The following is a 14535-nucleotide window of genomic DNA, read 5'->3' as shown; positions in this document are numbered from 1 at the left end:
ACAAAGATCCAATACATATTAATTGCTAGGCTATATTTAAGTTATTGCTGTTGTTGCATTATTCTTTATATTTTATCACCATACCTTGTTATCATTTAAAACGTTTTGGCATCCAAAAGTGGAGTCCTGCCATGATATGAATGATATCCTGGTATAAAGTGTTTTTTCTTCAATGTGATTGCTTCACATTCATGTCATGTCATAAAACCAATGAACAATTAATAAATAATTATTAGGTTTATTGAATTACAAATAATTTAAAACTGGTAACTTGTCAAGCACATCTTTGTGGGTCATCTGCTTTTCAAGAACCATCCTTGGGAAACTAAACAACTGTTAAGATGAAAAAGACACTGTACACAAAATAGTCCATATTTCCAAGCACCGTTATAAATGGCTAGAAAAAAAAAAAAAGATTATTCATCAAAATGCAGCAAGCAGGGTAGTCAAATATTTACACTGATATATTACATCAAGAAACAATGTTCCAGCAAAGTACACATTCAATGACATAAATTCCATTCAGTTATATCCCTCCCCGTTCAGTTTTTACAACAATCAACACATAAAACCTTTGTGCTTACAATGACTTTCATCATCATCATCATAACTGTCAAAGAAATATTAGGCACATATCCTAAAATTATTCACAAATGATATACACAGTGTACACACAATATATTGGCAGTGCTGATTACAGAGCTACAATATTTGGCTTCTGTTAAAATCTAATGTTGCATAGCATCAGTGACTAACAGGAATTGTACACTGGAGTGAAATGGAACCAGTGTTGTAAAACAAACCCTGTAGCGCCATACAACAAACATCTAAAAATCAATTTATGTTATAAATAAGGTGAAAACACTGAATAGCCCAATATGTAATGTTTTCCCATGCAAGGAAACTCACTATCCATCCAAATACTTTTCTTTTATGGAGAATCAAAGAAAATGTTTATTTACACATCATCCAGAAACGTCCTTGCAATATCAAGCAGCAAATACAGTATAGTTTTATCCAATGTCTATATAGGCATTTGTTACTCTTTCACATTGAACCTAAGATATGTACATGATAAAGGCCAAAATGGTCAATGAGGTATACTCATAAACACCAAATTATGAACAAATTCTTCTGCATCATACTGTGCTTTTGCCAAGATGTGTTGAGAAAACATTTAAGCACCAAGCAAAGCCTTACAGTCTACCCGATGGAGACAAAACATATTTCAGTTATATAAAAGCAACAACGCTTTTTTTGTTGTTTTTTTTTCTGAGTTTATAACGTTTAAACGTTTTCAAATGACAACAGCAAATTAGTTAAATTGTTATCTAACCCTTTAAATGCTTCCGGACACAACAGTGAGTCGCTGTTGTAATTTTTCACTGTGCTGAACAGAAAAACAAATACAAATTAAAACTTTTGGAGGTTACAGTCACCCTGCATCTTATTTCACTTCTTCTTGTCACATTATTGTACTTTAACAAATGTGTGGCGTGACATGATGACTATGAGGCTGTTTATTATAGGCAAACTCAAAAAGTAGCATAGAGCCCTGTAGTTTAATTACAAAATGTATTTAAATCAGTATTTTCCCAACGTATAAAAATGAGTGCCTTGGAGTACAAAATGGACTAAGGCACCAGATTCCATTCAGCACCAAAAAGAGAGCGATTGAGTGTAAAAAATAGATAGACACGTTTTGTGCTACAGTAGAACACTTGCATTAGTGTAGAAGTTCAGCTGGATCATGCGGTGTCAGCAGTTAAGGTCAGGGTTCAGCAGGTAAGGTAAAGAGAAATGGTCATGGTGGTTTAAAATAAAACATATGCACAAGAGCAAACAAAAGCACATCCCAGGTGGTATAAGAGGTATTATTTCCAATCATCACAATAAATTAGTTTTAAATGATAAAAGTGAAGCACCATCTCATTTCAACTATATTTTTAATCTAATAAGATATGAAACGATGGCATGCGATAAAGCTGGTTTTGTGAAGTTGTACGGACATGATAAGAAGGCCCATCACTAGAGGGAAAGTCAATGGGAGGAAACACTGATGCCATCCATTGTAGAATTGCATTGTGTGCGAAAGTTTCTCTGACGATTCAATTTGAGGTACTGTAAATCCTTGGGACAAAGCACTTTCTTCTGTTTTTGTTCAATGATGTAGTAAGAATCCTAAAATCAAACCGATAGTTCAAACGAGGCAGCTTGATGTACTGTTGAGTTTTGGTGCATATATTTATCTATTTATCTCTCTCTATATATATCTTTTTTAATGAAGTGTCATTTCATTCTCAGGGTTACCAGCACCCTTTCTGTTTTGATGTAGAAGTGATGTAATGACTTGATTCTTCTGCCTCAGTCGGCATCAATGTTCAAAGTGTGTCCTTAGTGAAGGAAATTTAAAGGCATAACAGATCAGGCTGGATCATAGTGTGGACTCCAGTGAAGAGTCTAGGATGTCATCATGGTGACTGTTGCTATTTGAGTCGCTTTCATAACTCTGAGGACTTGAGCAACTGGCAGCCTCCTTCAGTCGCAACAGCATGTTCATCTGTTCAAAGAATACATGACAATATGTGCGTAACTGTCATGAACATAATGTCACAAAGTAAAAAAAAACATCTTGATGGCTCTAAATATAGGCTTTATTTTCCATATGCAAAATATAATTTTTTATTTGTTTGTTTTGAACCAGGATATTTTCTTGGCAGGTTTCTTGACAATCACCCCATGATGGGGGAACACCTTTTGTAAAATAAAACAGCTTTTCTAACCCACTGATAAGACTGAAGAGTCTTCATTTTCATCTTATTAGTGAACACCATTTTTACATTTAGTAAAAGTATTATTAATCTATGTATAAAACATTTTTAAAGTGGAAAAAAATTACTTAATTGCACCTTTATCCCTTAAACCCATACCGCGGGTCTTTAGTGACCTTGGATCTAATTCCACCCCCTGTACCTCATCCATTTTTTGGAATTGTGCCCACACCTCTTTAGTATTCCTCAATCTTTCTCCTTTTTTTTCATAATGGCTTAAGTGCCAAAAGTGTATAGGGTCATTAGAGACCCTAGGTATGTAATAGTTTCGCACTTCAATAAATTACGTATATTTGTATGATTATTTAATATATATATATAAGTTTAATATCACAGGATATCTATTTCTTTGTTTATTACAATAGGAATGAGTACTATATTCATACAAATAAATACAATATCATGTTAATTTTCTGTGCAACAATGGTTAATTAACAGTATCCCATATGCGTGTACATATACATATTATACAAGCTATTTGTTACTCAATGTGGCGCTGTTGTTTCAATGATTGACTTCATTTACATCTGACACTGCTATTCGAAAAAGAAACAACATGGAAGTAAACTTTAGCAAGTTCAACACATGAACAGTATGTATGGGTATTGTCATTTGGGTATACTACTGAAATTATGTAAGTTGTGCATCTGTTTAGACTCAATAAGTGCCTGAGAAAATAGTTATTTGAAGCTTATAACACATAATATACAGTACACATAAGCTATACATGTGTAGCTCTATATGTGTTTAATAGCCACTTGCATCTTAAAAAATTCCACTGTGAAAGTAATTAATCGTGTTCTAGATTTGTCCTGATTTGTTGTATTATCTCTTTGATACTATCTGAAAAATAAAATATAAAAATATATCCACTATCTGGGCATTTTGTAGATCCATTTATGATAGATATCTGTGACAGTCTGTAAAGACCCGAATATGTAAGAGTGTTTGGTGAAATTCCCATTTATTTAAGGGATAAAAGTCACTGTTTCTAAATATATATAGTATGTGTGTGCACCCTTATCCAGACATGATTAGTGCTCCAGGACAATGTGAGATATTTTTATTCATTGTCTATTTGTGATTTTATTTAGCAATCCTACCAAGAATAGTTTCTTCTTAATTATAACCCCCAATTGAGGAGTTATTGTAAAAAGTCCAATCTCACATGGCCGTTTGGCACTGAACTGTCTGTGTGTCAGTGTGTTACTCACCAGTGGGTCAGCATCACTGTCACTCTGAGTACTCTGCTTGTTGACGCCCTCTCTGGATGCAGAGTATCCATCAAAGCCCACATCCTCTGGGCGGAGCTGCAACAATGCTGGCCAATCAGGGTGTTGATGAGTGGTCGCCCATGGAAACGTCTCCAGCACCCACAGTGCAGGATCCTCCCATGCTGCTCTGCGCCCGTACAGCTATAGATAAAGAGAAACAAATAAGAGTAAACATTTATATTGTGTAAGACTCATAATTACTGTAAATTGAATAACTTAAAGGTGCACTTAGTATTTGTGACAGTGGTCTTAGACTTTCTACTGTTGCCGTGGATGCAACTTCAAGCAAAAGCAAAAATGTTCTGCAAACAATGCTACTGTAGGAATACTCTATTCACAGTTGTATTTGTCAACCATTGCAAGCGTATGCATCTGATAAAAGGGGAGTTGCCGAGTTTAGGGTTAATGTTACCTGCAGTCCCTCTCTTACAGCTTCCAGCATGTAGGGAATGATGGAATAGTTCCACAGGTCTGTGAACCACACACGTGACCCATCCACATCCATCGGACAAGACAAAAACAGACGTGGACCTTGATGGAAAAACAGACAAACATGAGATCCATAATCACAAACAGACACATTGAGAGGCAAATTAGTAACAGTTGTGTATTTAACTTTAATATTATAATAAATGTTTGTACCAATGGTCACATCAGAGGAGCTGTGGGCCTCCAGAAAGCGGTTCAGGTGGTGCCAGACTTGAGGGATCCAGTCTATGATCTTCACCAGCTCTGCGTTCCTCGTTCGGCTGCCGATCTCTGTCTCGATCAGCTTCCTCCTTAGGAACCGGCCCAGGAAACCTTTCACCGGCTCCATGTGATTAGCACACAACACCCACCTATGGTAGACGGGAAATGTCCCATTGACATATTGCTTGACAGACCATCTCATCATTTCACAATTATCTTAAAGTAACACAAACCTAATTACTTGACATTTCTGTTTCACAGTGTTACACCTCAGTAAATACGTAGGCTAACAGGCTATGTTTGGAATAACATACTACCATATGCTACAAAAAAACTGGAAGCAATATAAGCCAGGAGTTTTAACATCTCTTTCTTGACTAAGTATTTGAACTGCCAAGAGTTAAGAATTTTTTTAATCTTGAATTGATAACTGGATTCCACTTGCTGAATTAAGCAAGCAATGTATTGTCATCATGTGAACAATAGAGCATACTTCTGTTTTAAATGGTTATTGTAACATATTGCATATTGTTTCACAGACTATCTTTAAAAAGTAGTAGGCACTATTCGGTGTACACTGTGCAGTATGTGAGTATTCCATTCTGAATGTAGCCATTATTACTTGTTCAATCCAATTCAGCTCATTTAGTTTCTGTTGAAAACGAAGATCTGGAACTCATATCAGGATCTTGGTCTACATTAGCACATCAGTGACACCTAGAGGTCATTCCACAGCACTTTTCCCTTTAAGGGCAATATATCATTTTTAGCCCTAATTCAAGAAAAAAGAACTGTTGTACCTGAAGTTATGATGGAGCTGCAGGTTTGGAGCAGAGGACGTCGCCTGGCTCATCGTGCCAATAATATACGGGCTGCAGATACAGAGGGAGAACATAAGACCATGGATTGATGTACACTCATCATAATGTGTGCATTTCCTTAGTGGCATAAGTGATTATGTAAACCAACTTTTATAGTACCAGTCAAAATGTTGAACACACTTGAGTGAAAGTATGTTTCTCATGATCTTAAACACCTTTTGATCTAAGGGTGTATGCTTAAGCGCATTAAATTAGTTTGTATGCAAATCATAAAAGGAATGAAAATTTGCACTAGGTGTAAATAGCACCTGCCACACAGCAAGGCTATTTGCACTCCAATAGTCTGGTGGAAACACAGAAATGTAAGACAAACTGCACCCCTTGTGTCGCTGCAGTGGCGTGGGGTGTAACGACGATGTGGATGTGCTTTTATCGTGCGGACGACCCGAGTTTGAGTCCGCCTTTTTTGTTTCCTGTCTCCACTCTTAATATATCCTTTAATGCTACTTATAATTATAAATAAAAACGAATATAAATGTTGATTTCCTCACAGTGATTTAGTCACGGTAAAGGTCGGGGAGTTGAGAGAAAGGTTTGATCTGGGTAAAATTAACCATGGTTTTATTATAGTAGTATTGTAGTAACCGTGTTTTATGGCAGAAGCCATAGTTTTAATGCAATTAACCATGGTATTACATTTATTAATTTATTCATTTAGCAGACTACAGTAGTTATTACTACAGTAATATGGTGTTAATATAGTAACCATGTCAACAAGTGTCCAGCATACATAAGGATTACTTTAAAGGGATGGTTCACCCAAAAAATGAAATTTCTCTCATCGTCACCCTCATGCCATCCCAGATGTGTATGACTTTCTTTCTTTAACAGAACACAAAATAAGATTTTTAGAAAACTATCTCAGCTCTGTAGGTCCACACAATGCAAGTGAATGGTGATCAGACTTTTGTAGCTCCAAGAATCACATAAAGGAAACATAAAAGTAAGTCATATGACTCTGGTGTTTAAATCCATATCTTCAGAAGTGATATTATAGGTGTGGGTGAGAAACAGAAGTCCTTTTTTACTCAAAATCTCTATTTTAACTTTAACTTTCAGATGTGAAAGTGAAACTAAACAGGCACCACATGTGACTTTCAGATGTAAAAGTGAAAGTGGAGATTTAGAGTTCAATTTTGATCTGTTTCTAACCCACACCTAGTATATCTCTTCTGAATAGATGGATTTAAACACCGGAGTTGTCATGATTCACTGTTGTTTTCCTTGTGTTTCTCCCCTGTCATCTGTTCCTCCCGGACTACGCTTCCCATAATTCCCTGCCCTCATCACTGCCAGCTGTCCTTGATTGTTTTCACCTGTCTTTCATTTACTCATTACCCATTGTGTATATAATGCCCTGTTGTTTGCTTAGTCCTTGTCAGTTGTTATATGTTTTGACCTCCTGTTTATTGACCCGTTCCCTTTGTAGATGTTTTGCTCGTTTCCTGTGTTTTCCCATCGTGGATGTTTCTTTTGTTCCTGTGTTTATCTCGTTATCCTGTACTTTGTTTATTTTATTAAAGACTGTTTCACTGCACCTAGATCCAGCTCTCGTGACTTCCTTCCTTACGTTACAGAACAACTAACCGCAAAATGGATCTAGTAGCGTACTTCGTACAACTAAGCCAGGCGGATTATCAATCAGAGAGTTCTCCCATTTCTTCTCCACCGTTGCCATCCACACTGGATTTGATGATGATACCCTGAAATCCATCTACCGAATCGGACTAACAACACTCCAGTGGAGGGAATTGCCGGAGACCGGAGATTGCACATGGGAGGAATATGTGAGGCTAATCTTAGAGACTCTCGCTGCAGAGGATCCTCCTCTCTCAATCCCATTTCCGGCTTCTGAGTCTTTCACGCCTGAGTCCGCTCCACGCCACGCCACGTCATGTCACAGCCACGCCTCTGTCTGCTCCGTGCCCTGTCACAGTCACGCCAGAGTCGGCTCCACGCCATGTCACAGTAAAATCTGAGTCCGCTCCATGCCATGTCACATCCATGTCTGAGTCTGCACCACACCATGTCACAGCCACGTCTGAGTCTGCTCCACGCCATGTCACAGCCACGTCTGAGTCTGCTCCGTGCCCTGTCACAGTCACGCCAGAGTCAGCTCCACGCCATGTCACAGTAAAATCTGAGTCCGCTCCATGCCATGTCACATCCATGTCTGAGTCTGCACCACGCCATGTCAAAGCCACGTCTGAGTCTGCTCCACGCCATGTCAAAGCCACGTCTGAGTCTGCTCCACGCCATGTCACAGCCACGTCTGAGTCTGCCCCATGCCATGTCACAGCCACGTCTGAGTCTGCTCCACGCCATGTCACAGCCACGTCTGAGTCTGCTCCACGCCATGTCAAAGCCACGTCTGAGCCTGCTCCACGCCATGTCAAAGCCACGTCTGAGTCTGCTCCACGCCTTGTCACAGCCACGTCTGAGTCTGCTCCACGCCATGTCACAGCCACGTCTGAGTCTGCTCCACGCCATGTCACAGCCACGTCTGAGTTTGCTCCACGCCATGTCACAGCCACGTCTGAGTTTGCTCCACGCCATGTCACAGCCACGTCTGAGTTTGCTCCACGCCATGTCACAGCCACGTCTGAGTCTGCTCCACGCCATGTCACAGCCACGTCTGAATCTGCTCCGAGTCACTGCCTATGTACATGACAACAGAGGTCGTTTCCAAATCTCAGCCCATGTTCAAAACCACAGAGGTCGTCTCCGAGTCTCTGCCCATTTACACGACTACGGATGTCGTTTCCAAGTCTCAGCTCATGTTCACAACCACAGAGGTCATCTCCGAGTCTCTGCCCATGTACACGACCACGGAGGTAGTTTCCAAGTCTCTGCCCATGTACACAACCACAGAGGTCGTCTCCGATTCTCTGCCCTTGTACACGACCATGGAGGTCGTTTCCAAGTCTCTGTCCTTGTTCACGACCACAGAGGTCGTTACCGAGTCTCTATCTATGCCCACGACCACAGAGGTCGTTCCCGAGTCTTCCACGGCTTCACCCTTCGATCCTGCCACGGCTCTGCCTTCTATGGCTTCGCTCCTCAAGCCTGCCATGGCTCCGCCTTCCACGGCTCCGCCACTCGAGCCTCCCATGGCTCTGCCTTCCACGGCTCTGCCCATCGAGCCTCCCACAGCTCCGCCTTCCACGGCTTCACCCTTCAAGCCTGCCACGGCTCCACCTTCTACGGCTTCGCCACTCGAGCCTACCACGGCTTCGCCCCTTGAGCCTCCCACGGCTCTGCCTGCCACGGCTTTGCCCCCCGAGCCTACTACAGCTCTGCCTGCCACGGCTTTGCCCCCCGAGCCTACTACAGCTCCGCCTGCCACGGCTTTGCCCCCCGAGCCTACTACAGCTCCGCCTTCCACGGCTTTGCCCCCCGAGCCTACTACAGCTCCGCCTTCCACGGCTCCAGTCTCTAGTCTGTGGCCGCCTCCCAGGCCTCCTAACCCTATCTCGACCCTGTGGTTTCCACCCAGGCCTCCTGACCTTGTTTCAGCCCTGTGGCTGCCAACCAGGCCTCCTGATCCAGTCCCTACCCTGAGGTGGTCTCCTGGCCGTTCGCCTGACATACTCTGGTCTCCTGGGTCTTCTGGCCATCCACCTGATCTGCTCTGGTCTTCTGGGTCTCCTGACCGTTCGCCTGATCTGCTCTGGTCTCCTTGGACTCCTGGCCGTCCACCAGATCTGCTCTGGTCTTCTGGGTCTCCTAACCGTCCGCCTGATCTGCTCTGGCCTCCTTGGTCTCCTGGCCATCTGCCTGATCTGCTCTGGTCTCCTTGGTTTCTCGGCCATCCACCCGACTTGCTCTGGTCTCATGGCTGTCTGCCTGATCTGCACTGGTCTCCTTGGTCTCTCGGCCGTCCACCCGATCTGCTCTGGTCTCCCTGGTCTCCCGGCCTTCTGCCTGTTCTGCTCTGGTATTCTTGGTGTCCGGCTCCATCTTGGCCCTGCCTCCTTGACAAGCCTTCTTTGGGCGTCAGGAGAGGGGGGTTTCTGTCATGATTCACTGTTGTTTGCCATGTGTTTCTCCCCTGTCATCTGTTCCTCACAGACTACACTTCCCACAATTCCCTGCCCTCATCACTGCCAGCTGTCCTTGATTTTTTTCACCTGTCTTTCATTTACTCATTACCCATTGTGCATATAATGCCCTGTTGTTTTCTTAGTCCTTGTCAGTTGTTATGTGTTTTGACCTCCTGTTCCCTTGGTAGATGTTTTGCTCATTTCCTGTGTTTTCCCATCGTGGATGTTTCTTTTGTTCCTGTGTTTATCCCGTAATCCTGTACTTTGTTTATTTTATTAAAGACTGTTTCGCTGCACCTAGATCCAGCTCTCGTGACTTCCTTCCTTATGTTACAGGAGTCATGTGACTTACTTTTATGTTTCCTTTATGTGATTTTTGGAGCTACAAAGGTCTGATCACCATTCTCTTGCATTGTATGGACTTACAGAGCTGAGATAGTTTTCTAAAAATTTTCTTTTGTGTTCTGTTGAAGAAAGAAAGTCATACACATCTGGGATGGCATGAGGGAGTCTTTAATTTTTGAGTGAACTATCCCTTTAATACTGTTTAAAAAGCAGCTCAGGTAGCACCTCCCGAAGTTGGAAATAATACCCAGAGTATGCACATCTGTAATCTAGGCAAATGGTGGCTACTGGTTTTAAATAGATTGGTCATCCATTTATGTTATTATTATTAAGTTTTGATGACTTCACAAATATGTGAAAAATACATTTAAATGAGTACGTTTCCAAAGTTGACTGGCATTGTGAGGGAGTTTGGAGGAACAAGGGAGATTATGAGACTATGTGAAGTGTAAGGAGTGTGTGAGAAGCAAACTCACCAGCACTGGTATTTGCAGTTGAGCAGGCCACTGAAGATCTCTCCCAGTGAGCTGACATGGTGCAGGTTGTCCAGAATGAGCACTAGAGGGGCTTCAGTCTCCTGCCCATCAGCGCTACACTGTTCCACAATGCTTGATAAGTACTGATGCAACTCCTGATGGTAGGAAGACAGGATTGTGTTTTAGATGTGTAGCAAATAAACCTTTACTTTCATTGGTGCAAGTCTTAATACACTTTGGCTCGATTCTTGTTTTTTAAACATTTATCTTTTACTTTGTCAAGATAAATGACTCAAATTAGAGCATTTATTAAACAAAAACGGCTCATTCAGAAATCAGAACTGATATCACAGCCTATTCACTATTCAGCAACTTGGCCAAAGTTGCAAATCAGCCTGTTTATGTCATGGTCCTGTCACTCTGTCAGACTAGGTTTTTGTGTGGCAGGATCATGACATCATTGTTCTGTGTCTGTCTTGTGTTCTGTCTTCTGTCTTTGTGAGCGCATGGCTTCGGTTGTGGTTTTCCTGCCATGCACTTTTTGGTCAGTCCTGTTTCATGTCCGGAGTATGGTGTCTGGATCCTGACTTCCCTGTATGGTTTGGTTGCGGTCTGTGCCGGGACCCGGACACTCATGCTCCATGTTCTGTCTTTTATTGGCATGAGAGCATTGCGCTTATGTCATCTTGGCAGCATGCACTCATGTCAATTGCTTATGTCTGTCTCTCGTGACCACGGACATGCTTCGCGTTGCACTGCTCGCCCGGGTCGCGATCTGTCTTCATGTTGTGCGGAGCTTCAGTCTTCGGTCTGAGGTGTCGGGTTTATTTGTGGCTGAACTCTCGCACAGGTGTCCAGTCTCATCTTGTCGCCTGTTGCATGCATCGCATGGGGTTTTCCTCGTGATGTACGCTCAGGCTTTTTCTGGTGTGAGAATGCATGCCGTTGCTTTGTTGGCGTTGCCGTGCATTCTCTCGTCTTATTTGTCAGTTGGAATGAGCACATGTTGCCCGCTGTCTTGCAGATATGCGCTCGTGCCATTCGGGTGCCTGCATTTTTGTGAGAGCACATGGCTTTGTTTTGTTTCTGTTTTGCTTTGTGTCTCTCAGTCTTTGTCATACCCCGCCTACTTGTTTGCCCATTATTAGTTTATTTGTTACACCTGCCCTGCCCATTATCCTGTTTGATTTCCTTCCCTATTGTAGTCTCCTTGTGTGTGCTGTCCAGTGCCAGTTCATTTTGTGCTTGTTCCATTTTCATGTCAGTCCTGTTGGCTTTCCATTCTCTCAGTTCCGGTTGGTCCTGGACACAGTTTGTCTGCCCTCAGCCTGTCATCTAGTTTGTTGCCCTGGACTGTTTTTTTCCCCTATGGGATAGTTTTTGTTTGGTTTTGTATAAATAAATCCTTTAACTCTGCGTTTGGGTCCTGCCTCTGCTTCAACCTGTGACAGTTTAATTCTAAGGGTCAGAGAAAGAGTGGAAAATGGTCATGTAGGACTAAATCCCGGATTTTGATGCAATAAACCTTGACTACAATTATACAGTGGCCCCAGCAAGTATTTGGACACTTAAGCCACACTTCAAAATGTCTGAATGCTATTGCATTAGAAGCAAAATATCAAGCTAAATGGCATCTGTAAACAAATGATGCTAGACCATTTCTCAGAAGTAACAACTTCCATGAGACTGGTCTCTTTAGATTCTTTGGGGCATAAAGAATCGAATGATACCTCATTTTCATGGTTGGCCATATTGGACGTTGGCCCTTTTTAATTTTGTAGTAAAATGCTGTATTTTACAAACGCATTGGCATGTCCTTACAAAACTTGGTATGCTTCATCGGCACCATGCCCTGAGGGTACCTATAAAGGTTTGGAGACCGCGCCACCTTGTGGTCAAAAGATATAATGAAATGTATAAAAATGCTTATAACTTTTGATTAATTAGGCCTATTGTCCAGTGACTGCTCTATTTAGATTCCTTGGGTCAACTTCTAAATTTTAACCAACTGGTCCCAAGGTAATTTTTAGTGGATGTATTAAGTCAGTTACCTTGATGTTCACAGGTGTTCTAGAATAGTAACCAGAGGTGTAGTTCATCGCATTAACTATGGACATGCTGCATGTAAGAAAATACTTCTTGTCTTAATTTTAAACGGGATATCTATTGTTTTGTGATTTAAAACCTAACATACTTCTTATTGTGAAATACATTGCTTAAAAGTGTTTGTGCAATCTTTATTTCTTAAATTAAATGACACTTGGTTAGATATTTTGTTAATTAATGCAATAACATTTATACCTTTTAAAGTTTGGCTTAAGTGTCCAAATACTTTTTGGGGCCACTGTGTGGACTTGGGAAGAAAGTATAGAATATGGCCCCTTTAAAGGTTTCTGCAGGCCCCTTAAACAGGACACGACCAGCAATGATGGAAAAGAAAACTGACAAATGCTCACCTTACTGGATTTATGATCAACATTGAAGGTGACAATGTTGCTCTCATTGGGCAATTTGCCCTCTCGAAGTGCCAGATGCTCTGCTAGTCTGTGGGCGAGGTATGTTTTTCCAGTGCCACTGGGGCCTGACAGGATTATCCTGCGATGCTCCTGGAGCAAAGACACGTAGCGCTGGAGCATGGGTTTAGGGATCAACGTCTCAAAGACCAGAGAATCCTGCGACTGAGAGTTTACACCTGAAATGTGTAAACAGGTGCAATGTTAAAGAATGCCTAAAAGTTTAAACAACATACACGGAAAGACGAAACACATATAGTCCAACAAATAATTGAATATGAGAGGAATGGATACATAGAGAAAATCTAGATAGAAAGTGGAGTTGTGTGTACCTTTTAGGAAGATACTAATGGTGTCATTCTCTCCCACGAGGTATCCACAGGGCAGGAGTTCAGGTGTGTCTGCTTCACTAGATCGGACCACATCTCCAATACGATATCCATCCACACTGTCTGTTACTAGTCCGAGCTGACTGACCGGATCAACATGCCTGACATACTCCTACAGAGAGAAGGAGAGGGTAGTTAAAAAAAAATTAAAAAATAAAAAATTCAACAGTTATTCACCAATAGCCTTATTTTATAATTTTTTGTGTCACTTTTCTATATGGTAATTTTAGAACTTTTATATTGTGCTATGTTATTATAATGCTATACAAATAAAATAAAATAAAAATAAAGGTTACCCTCACAAAGTGGTTCGATTATTAAATAAATAACTACAACTATGTGTGAGAATTTTATTTGTATATTAATTTACCTTGAACAAGCGCCGTACTACACCATCAAGAACATCCCATTTGGTTTTTCCACTGACACCAATGCAGCCAATCAGAAAGTCTCGAGGTCTGCAGTCCTGTGGGCATCAAGAAACAGTGTCACCTCAGTTAAACAAAAGCGAAAGGAGGATTTTTAAAATCTTGGTGCTATAAATTGAAGAACTGACCTCTTTCCATGTGACATCTTCTTGAAGACTGACAACTATTTTCACATGTCTGCTCTCTTTACGAGAGCTTCCGTCTCCACTGGAGTCATCCAGCAACATGTCTAAGAGAAGACCGACTAGGTCTGTGATGTGCTTTTATACAGTTTGTACTCATAAACAACATTTAGTTAACATCAAATGAGGGATATTCTGGTCAGAACACAAACACACATACCAAAGCTGGTGGATTCTTTGAGGATTAGACTGTGTTGAGAGAGGCCAGGTGTTGGGGTCGATGTAGCATTATAGACAGACACTTGAGAGGATGCCAGGCTCCCACTGGCTTGACTTTCCAACTTAAGACGATCATTTTCTGTCTTCAGTTTCTCAATCTCCACCTATCAGTCCACCCACATGAACAGATAAAACAGACTCATTAACTTTTTTCCACTAGAAATTACTGCTCAGCTTTTCAGTTTCAACAAATGGTGAACTGTTGCAACATGCTTAGCATATGTCCATGTTAACTGAACTAATAAATTTGAGACTTGAAAAGAT

The 14535-nt window shown here is 41.4% G+C and overlaps 1 protein-coding gene across 1 annotated transcript in view; it reads right to left on the bottom strand.

The window, feature by feature from the left end:
- Positions 1-222: 222 nt before the first annotated feature.
- LOC127413258 (neuron navigator 2-like) overlaps positions 223-14535 on the bottom strand; it is a 117314-nt gene continuing 103001 nt past the window's right edge. The window contains exons 29-39 of the mRNA XM_051650238.1: positions 14213-14375; positions 13999-14099; positions 13813-13908; positions 13386-13554; positions 12997-13232; positions 10541-10695; positions 5596-5667; positions 4748-4944; positions 4518-4636; positions 4046-4246; positions 223-2560 (exon numbers count right to left, since the gene is read on the bottom strand). Coding sequence (XP_051506198.1) covers positions 2435-2560; positions 4046-4246; positions 4518-4636; positions 4748-4944; positions 5596-5667; positions 10541-10695; positions 12997-13232; positions 13386-13554; positions 13813-13908; positions 13999-14099; positions 14213-14375 — 1635 coding nt within the window. The 3' untranslated portion in view covers positions 223-2434. The remainder of the gene's footprint in view (positions 2561-4045; positions 4247-4517; positions 4637-4747; positions 4945-5595; positions 5668-10540; positions 10696-12996; positions 13233-13385; positions 13555-13812; positions 13909-13998; positions 14100-14212; positions 14376-14535) is intronic.

This window comes from Myxocyprinus asiaticus, chromosome 2 (assembly GCF_019703515.2).
Source record: "Myxocyprinus asiaticus isolate MX2 ecotype Aquarium Trade chromosome 2, UBuf_Myxa_2, whole genome shotgun sequence".
Lineage (NCBI taxonomy): Eukaryota > Metazoa > Chordata > Actinopteri > Cypriniformes > Catostomidae > Myxocyprinus > Myxocyprinus asiaticus.
Note: the sequence above shows the minus strand (reverse complement) of the source record. Positions and strands in the feature narration are given on the sequence as shown.